General features: G+C 37.9%; 1 protein-coding gene across 1 annotated transcript in view; it reads left to right on the top strand.

Annotated features, from left to right (window-relative positions):
* The window catches only part of LOC109845097 (metal tolerance protein 4-like), a 13,464-nt gene continuing 7,692 nt past the window's right edge, over window positions 2,906-8,677 (top strand). The window contains exon 1 of the mRNA XM_020414287.1: window positions 2,906-3,111. Coding sequence (XP_020269876.1) covers window positions 2,949-3,111 — 163 coding nt within the window. The 5' untranslated portion in view covers window positions 2,906-2,948. The remainder of the gene's footprint in view (window positions 3,112-8,677) is intronic.

Genomic DNA, 8,677 nt, shown 5'->3' with positions numbered 1-8,677 from the left:
GATTGAGGTTATTGTGGCATTTTAAGGCGAGTTGTGATGCTTATTCATAAGACGGGTTTGCACGTTCGAAAAATTGTGCTCTATTTGAATTTCTTTTTGATGTGGCATAAGTGGCTTCCTGTGGCATTGGTTATCGCTATAAACAATGTATATCATTTTGTAGGTGATGTATTCTTTCAGTTCTTTGCGCTTGGCATAGTAAAAATAAAAAAAATACATGATTGGTAATTTTAATGCTATCTCGTTCAATATGTTCATGCTATTCCTGAATGAGTTATGTACATGCATGTGCATATTTTGATAATTCAAAAAGTTTACAAAAAGACTCCTAAATTTTGCAAAAAGCCCCCAATAGTTTACAAAAAAATCCTAAAACTTTACAAAAAACACCCTAAAAGTATTATACATATATAGCTATTATAGTTAAATGGGCAAATGGACGACCCATTTATTAAATGGGTGGGTAAAAACCCGCCCATTTAGAAAATGTTAAATGGGTCATAAATGGGTAAATGGGCAAAATATGCCCGCCCATTTAATACCCAAACCCACCCATTTAACATCCCTAGCTAGACTACAAATGAAGTGAATTTGTGTAGAGAGGGAGATTGATGTGCATAAGTTTGAAAATGTAACTAACTCAGACATATACGACACTTCAGACCGTTGTATCTTACAAAGATAAATACTTCAAATCGCTCTAGTCATCTAAATTCAATGTAACAGTGTAAATATGTCTTCTCCGAGAAAAAGTTAAGAGGTGAAAAACTTGCATAAACTTTGAGACAGTATAAGGCGAGAGGCTGCCATCCTCAAAAAGATAGAGATGAGGATGACTGTATTTTGCTTGTTGGCTTGTGCTTGTTACTGATTATGTGGATAGTTCCTTTTGTTTAGAAGGCATTGATGAGGACCATAAGGTCCAAGGGCATCGAGCCAACTTTCAAATGACACCAATTTTGGGCCATGTTAGGTTATGGAAAGCAAGAAAATTTGTGAATTCTTTAAAAAAAGTTAAAAAATATCTGCATGCATTTGAACATTAATGTACATAAAAAATGTACTCATTTTTTCTTCGTCAATTGATTTTTCGATCTTCTTTCTGGTATATGACACCCTCTTACAGTAGAATAGACGACCGCTCTTGAGTAGCATGACTACTTGACTGAGATAGCAATATTAGTATCTTCTCATGTATATTCTGTATTTATTTTTATAGCTAATAAAATCTTCTCTATTTTCCTTAGGAAAAAAAGAATGTAGCCATGTTTGGAAATTTGTGTTGTCGGCAAAGATTCAAGGCACAGAGATAAGATTTTAATTAGATGGTTAATGGACAGTGAAGATGCTTAATCCCCTATCAAGGGAGCAAACTGCAAGTAGTTGGCCAACTACCTCTCTATCTACCTCTTATTTAATACAAATATGCCATATATATATATATAATATTTGTGAAAGAAAACTATTTTTTTATGCCAAACTATAAAATTTGGATTAAAAAGAGAGCAGTTAGGAAACATCAAGCGTGACCTTGATGATGCATGTGATTGTCATGTGAACGAGCTGATTTAGGTTCCATGTGTTGTGCGTGGTGGAAGCCAAACAATCAAACCAACGTGCTACGAGAAATCGAATCAAACAAACGTCGAGAGAAGGCCAAACGAACCAAATCAATGCCACAAACACAAACAACCAATTTTAACGAGGTTCGGCGGGTTGCCTACGTCCACGGGGCACCAAGGGGATAGAGTTTTCATTAATAGAGAAGAAGAGTACAAACTGAGATTACAAATCACTCAAACTCACCAATTAATCTCACCAACAAATCTCTAATTCTCTCCGAACAAAACCCTAACCAATAGCTCATAAAATACCTCTTTTCTGTGCTCCAAATATCCCTAATTTTCTTCTTAATTCTCTCTTCCAATTGTTCTATATATATAGAAATCCTAAAATCATAAACATACTAGGAATTCTAAAACAAAAAGCAAAAAACAAAACAGATTAGGAATCCTAATAACCTGTTACCAAAACAGATCTGGAATCATGTTACCAAAACAGATTAGGAATCCCAATAACCTGTTACTAAAACAAATTAGGAAACATATTAGGAACCTGCTATCCAACACCATGTTATAGTCACAGCGCATACCGTACGTTTTTTCCAATAGAGAAATGGCAAGCATTGCCTACACAAGCAAAAAATGATATTGCTCAATAAAACAAGCACTAACGTAGATAAACATGCTTTATGGCAATTAATTAAAATGATATTACTCTATAACACAAGTACCGGCGTAGATAAGCATGCTTTATTGCAAATTAATTGAGTGACCAACTTCGTGATACTTTCATTTGTAAAGAGGGGGGAGTTGGGGTTAATTAATAGTTCACAATTTAGAATGACAGTACGTGAAATTTATACAAGAAAAATTCAAACCACGAACTCCCTCAAGAAAATCAATTGATAGAACTTTAAAAATTCAAGGGAGGAAGAAAAAAAACATTCTATCATTACTTAAAAGTTCTATCCAAATGCAAACATCCAAAAAGTAATGGTTTTAATAATGATCATTAGATAACTTTTAAAAAAAAAATCAATCTATAGGCGAAGAAGGTACCTACCCAAAAGAAAAGAAAGGAAAAAAAAAGGACGTATAACCTTACAAAGTCTATTATTATATCATGTGTCCCATCCAAACCAAACAAGAGAATCCCCAGCTTCTAATACTTTCAAACACGTAAATACGACCTCAGCGACTCAAAGTTAGGGAGCCCACTTGAAATCCCTACCAATTTTGTTTCCTTCCCCTTCTCAATGTCATCCCCGTGTCGGACACAGCACACTCAAAGTTTACCTCACCTTCAACTGCTCTCTTCTACTATATATATATAAAGGTCCCTCTCCCCTTTTTTTTTTGCGCATTAATTAGGAGAAGGGAATTATAATGGAGGAGGCGCTTTTGGGCCGTCGGAGTGAGAACTGGTCGCCGGCGCCGGGGAGATTGCGAGGAGATTTCGTGTCGAGGTTGCCGGAGAAAGTCAGGCCCGGGCTCGACCCGGAGAACCCATCTCAGATTGATGTGTCGAGGACCACGGGGCTCTTGAGAGGTATGTACGTACCATGCGTTTCATGGAGATGGGTTTTTCAAAGTTTGAGTAATATTTGTTTTGAGTTTGCTACCCTTGATGTTTCATTGCCGCAGATATACCCGGCCCGTGTTTCATTATTTTACTCTTTCAATTTGCCCCCCAGATAGACTCGTTAATTTAAAGCGGAGAGTATATATCCATCAAAGTCTCACCCAGGATAAGTGAGCAAAACTTTTTTTCAATCATGGGGGTCTCTCTGCAACAATTAATAAAAGTATCGGCTAGTAAGTTTAAGACAATGATACTATAGGCGGTCTACTTGCATTTAACCCTATTTTCTATAGTGTTCTATATAGTGATAATTGCTGATAGACTCTTTGTACTATCGCCCAATTAAGAACAGATACCCCGAGTGATTCTTTTAACTCTTACAATAGGCCAAGAAAACAAAGTTCATTCAGGGAGACTATCGGCAGAAACAAAACCACAAGGAGTCTATCCGCCATAGGGTGCAGGGGTGTCTATATATTAACCATTTCCTATATAATGCACTTGTGTCAAGATTGGTGGTTTTTTTTGTGTCAACAAAGACAGCCACCGAAAGCAGAGGAGCAATTGTCAAAAAAAAAAAGGAAAAAAAAGAAGGGGGTGATTAACAGGCCACAATTTGTGGCCTGTTTTGTGCGCATTGAGGCTATAAAAACTCTTATGCTCTCCTTTTAATTTGCACCCTCATTTGCTGAGTGAATTCAATCCTTCTGACGTGTTTTTGAGAAGAGAGACAAAATCAGAGAGTGATTTTGTGAGGAAAAATTCTAGAGATATTTTTTCTTATGAGTTGTATGTAAAAATACTTGTAAATTTTCTTCTCTTAGTGAAAGATCAGCAGCATCCCGTGGACATAGGAAATTTTGTGCAGAACCACGTTAAATTTGTGTGCGTTGTTATTCCGCTTTCCTACAAATACAGTGATAGGGAAATCTTATGGCGTATAATTTTTTTCCCCAATAACCGGTATCAGAGCTCTGGTTGTGATGTTTGTCAATTTTCTACGAGATTACTATTCATATGAATAGTAAATTTCACTCATGAATAGTGAAATTTTCTCGGTGATATTGGTTCGTCGACAACAATGTTCTAATACACGGTAGTTCGCAGAAACTGTCAGAAACGATCCAGAGGGTGCCAGATTCGAGTGGGAGCGATGGCTGCAGACGAAGGTAAGGTAAAAATTGAGAAGTTCGATGGTGCGAACTTCGATTTTTGGAAGATACAGATTGAAGATTATCTGTACCAAAAGAAGCTGTATCAACCTCTTTTAGGAAATAAGCCAGATGACATGAAGGATTGAATACACTCAGTAGATGAGGATGCAAATTAAAGGGATAGCAGTGGGGTTTTTATAGCCTTCATGCGCACAAATCAGGTCACAAATTGTGGTCTGTCAATCATCCCCCCTTCCTTCTTTTTTTCCTTTCTTTTTTTTTAACTCTTGCTCCACTGCTTTCGACGGTTGTTTTTGTTGATAAATAAACAGCCACCAATCTTGACAACTAGTATCAGAGCTCTAGTTGTGACGTATGTTAATTTTCTATGATATTACTATTCACATGAATAGTAAATTTCATGAATAGTGAAATTTTACCGATGATACTAGTTCGTCGACAGCAGTGTTCTAATACACGATGGTTCGCAAAAACAGTCAGAAACGATCCAGAGGGTGCCAGATTCGAGTGGGACCGATGACTGTAGACAAAGAAAAAGTGAAAATTGAGAAGTTCGATGGTTGGACTTTGGCTTTTGGAAGATGCAGATCGAAGATTATCTGTACCAGAAGAAGCTGTATCAACCTCTCTTAGGAAATAAGCCAGATGACATGAAGGATGAAGAGTGGGCTCTTCTCAACAGACAAGCCCTTGGAGTTATCCGATTGATGTTATCCCATAATGTTGCTTTCAACATAGTAAAGGAAAAGATCACGAAGGGTCTTATGGTGACTCTCTGCAGCATGTATGAGAAGTCCTCTGCCTCAAACAAAGTTCACTTGATGAGACAACTGTTCAATTTGCGGATGACAAAAGGCACATCGGTAGCTCAACATCTCAATGAACTCAATACAGTCACAACCCAGTTAAGTTTAGTTGGAATTGAGTTTGATGAAGAAGTACTAGCATTGATACTTTTGTCTTCTCTACCAGAAAGTTAGAATGCTACTGTCACAGCTGTGAGTAGCTCGTCGGGAAACAATAAGTTAAAATTTGATGATGTTCGTGATCTGGTTCTCAGTGAAGAAATTCAGCGGGGAGAATAGAGTGAAGCATCAACCTCCTCAGTCTTACACACTGAGTCTAAGGGAGAACTTCAGAAAGAAGTTCAAATCGCGGCAGATCAAAATCTAGATAGAGAAAATCTAGACCGGAAAAGAAAGATTACAACTGCTATAATTGTGACAAGAAGGGTCATTTCAAGAGGGAGTGCCAAACACCGAAGAAAAATACCGGCGCATAGGAGTCTGCCAACGTGACCGAGGAAGGAGGTGATGCTATGATTCTAAGCGCCAACAGTCTGATTGAATCATATATTCTTGATTAAGGGGCATCCTTTCATGCCACCCTATGCTGAGAAATCATGGAGAACTATGTCAGCGGTGATTTCAAAAAGGTACCTCTAGCAGATGATGAAACCTTGAAGATCGTTGGCAAGTGAGACATCCGATTAAAATTACCAAATCAGACCACATGGAAGCTACAATGAGTGAGATATATTCCTAGCCTTAAAAGGAATTTGATCTTTGTGAGACAGCTTGATGGAGAGGGTTACTATACAACCTTCTCGGGTCATGAATGGAAGATTACCAAAGAAGCACTCGTCATTGCTCGAGGTAAGAAAACTGATACTCTCTATGTAATCTCTAACTTAGAGAATATTATTGCAGTAACAGATGAAAAATCAAACCTATAGCACCAAAGGCCTGGTCATATGAGCGAGAAATGGATGAAAACACTTCTGTCAAAAGGGAAGCTGTCGGATCTGAAGAATGTAGATGTCGGCCTATGCGAGGATTGCATCTTTGGCAAACAGAAGAAAGTCAGTTTTGCAAAGATTGACAAGACACACAAGGCAGAAAAGTTAGAATTGGTTCATACCCACGTATGAGGGCCATCTCTAGTTCCATCTCTTACAGGCTCACTGTACTATGTCACCTTCATTGATAATTCTACAAGGAAGATATGGGTCTATTTTCTGAAGAAGAAATCAGAAGTTTTTGATACCTTCAGAAAATGAAAGGCCTTGGTGGAAAATTAAACTGGTTTGAAGATAAAGCAGTTGAGGTCAGACAATGAAGGAGAGTACAAAGATAATAGATTTTTCAATGAATTTTGCGCAAACAACAGGATCAAGATGGAGAAAACAGTTCCCATGACATCGCAGCAGAATGGCGTAGCTAAGCGCATGAACATAACTTTAAACGAATTTGCCAGAAGCATGAGGATACATGCCGGCTTGCCCAAGTTCCTATGGGCTGAAGCTATCAATACCGCAACCCACCTAATCAACCGTGGGCCCTCAGTTCCCTTGGACGGTGGAATACCGAAAGAATGTTGGAGCAAAATAGAGGTAAACGTTTTGCATTTAAGATTTTTTGGTTGTATCTCTTATGTACGCATAGATTCTACTGAAAGAAGTAAACTTGATGCCAAATCTAACAAATATGTTTTTATTGGTTATGGTGGTGATGAGTTTGATTACCGGTTTTGGGATTATGAAAATCGGAAGATCATCAGAAGCAAAGATGTCATATTCAATGAGAATGTGATGTACAAAGACAGATTAACTGCAAAATCAAGTAGCTCCAGTACAAAAGCTAAAATAAAGGAATTTGCTGAATTTGAGGAGATTTATGAAAATGATGTTCAGACTAGTCCTGAAGTAGTTCAAGAAGAACCAAGCACGCCAGAAGTGAGACGCTCCTCCAGAATTCCTAAGCCAATTCAGTGTTATTCACCTTCTTTGCACTACTTGTTGCTGACTGACAGTGGTGAACCGGAGTGTTATGATGAAGCAATGCAGGTGGAGTATTCAATCAAGCGAGAGTCTGCTATGCAAGATGAGATGGACTCGCTTATATCAAATCAGACGTAGGACTTAGCTGAATTACCACCATGTATGAAAGCTCTTCATATAAGTGGAATTACAGGATCAAAGAAGAGCATGATGGGAACAAGCACTACAAGGTAAGATTGGTTGTCAAAGGCTTTCAGCAAAAAGAAAGTATTGACTACAATAAAATTTTCTCTCCGGTTGTGAAACTGACTACAATCAGACTTGTGTTAAAAATTATAGTTGCTGAGAATTTACATCTTGAGCAGTTAGATGTAAAAATAGTTTTTCTTCATGGTGATTTGGAGGAGGAGGTCTATATAAAGCAACCAGGATGCTTCATAAAGGCATGCAAGAAAAATCTAGTATGTCGTTTGAAGAAGAGCTTGTATGGATTAAAACAAACTCTCAGGCAGTGGTACAAGAAGTTTGACAGCTTTATGGGCAGCAACGGTTTCACTAGATGTCAAACAGATAATCGTTGCTATCTCAAGAGGTTTGACTATAGATTCATTATTTTATTGTTATACGTTGATGACATGCTCGTTACAGGTTCAGATCTGTAAGAGATTATAAATTTGAAGTAATAATTATCAGACCAGTTCGCAATGAAAGATCTTAGCGCTGCAAAGCAGATTCTTGGAATGAGGATCAAGAGAGACACGAAGTCTGGAACTTTGATGTTATCACAGGCTGAGTACATCAACAAAGTACTCTCTAGGTTCAATATGTAAGATGTTAAACCAGTGAGTACACCTTTAGGCGTTCATTTCAGACTTTCCAAAGAGCAGTCACTAAATACAGAGGAAGAGAGTGTACACATGGCGAAAGTCCCGTACGTATCAGCAATTGGAAGTTTGATGTATGTCATGGTTTGTATAAGATCAGATATTGCTCAAGCAGTGGGAGTTGTTAGCAGGTACATGAATAATACGGGCAAGGTACACTGGAAAGCGGTCAAATGGATCCTTAGATATCTACGGGGCACCACAGGTAAAACACTTTGTTTTAAAGGTGGAGATGCAATACTAACAGGTTATGTGGGTGCTGATTTAGCAGGAAATGTTGATATCAGAAGGAGCACTACAGGGTATGCCTATACTCTAGGAGGTACTGCATGTAGTGAGTTGGGTTTCTCAACTGTAGAAGATAGTTGCTCTCTTCACAACTGAAGCAGAATATGTCGTTGTTATAGAAGCCAGCAAGGAAATGATTTGGCTTCAAAGTTTCTTGGATGAATTAGACAAGAAACAAGAAGACAATGTCTTATATTGTGACAGTCAAAGTTCTATTCATCTAACGAAGAATCTGTCTTTTCATTCCAGAACGAAGCACATAGAGGTGGGGTATCATTTTATCCGGTCACTTCTAGAAGATGGAATTTTTAAACTTGAAAAGATCAATAGAGCTTAAAATCTGGCAGACATGCTGACAAAGATAATAACTACTGACAAACTGAAGCTATGTTCAGCTTCACTTAGAC

This window comes from Asparagus officinalis, chromosome 6, assembly GCF_001876935.1.
Source record: "Asparagus officinalis chromosome 6, Aspof.V1, whole genome shotgun sequence".
In the NCBI taxonomy this organism is placed as follows: domain Eukaryota; kingdom Viridiplantae; phylum Streptophyta; class Magnoliopsida; order Asparagales; family Asparagaceae; genus Asparagus; species Asparagus officinalis.
Note: the sequence above shows the minus strand (reverse complement) of the source record. Positions and strands in the feature narration are given on the sequence as shown.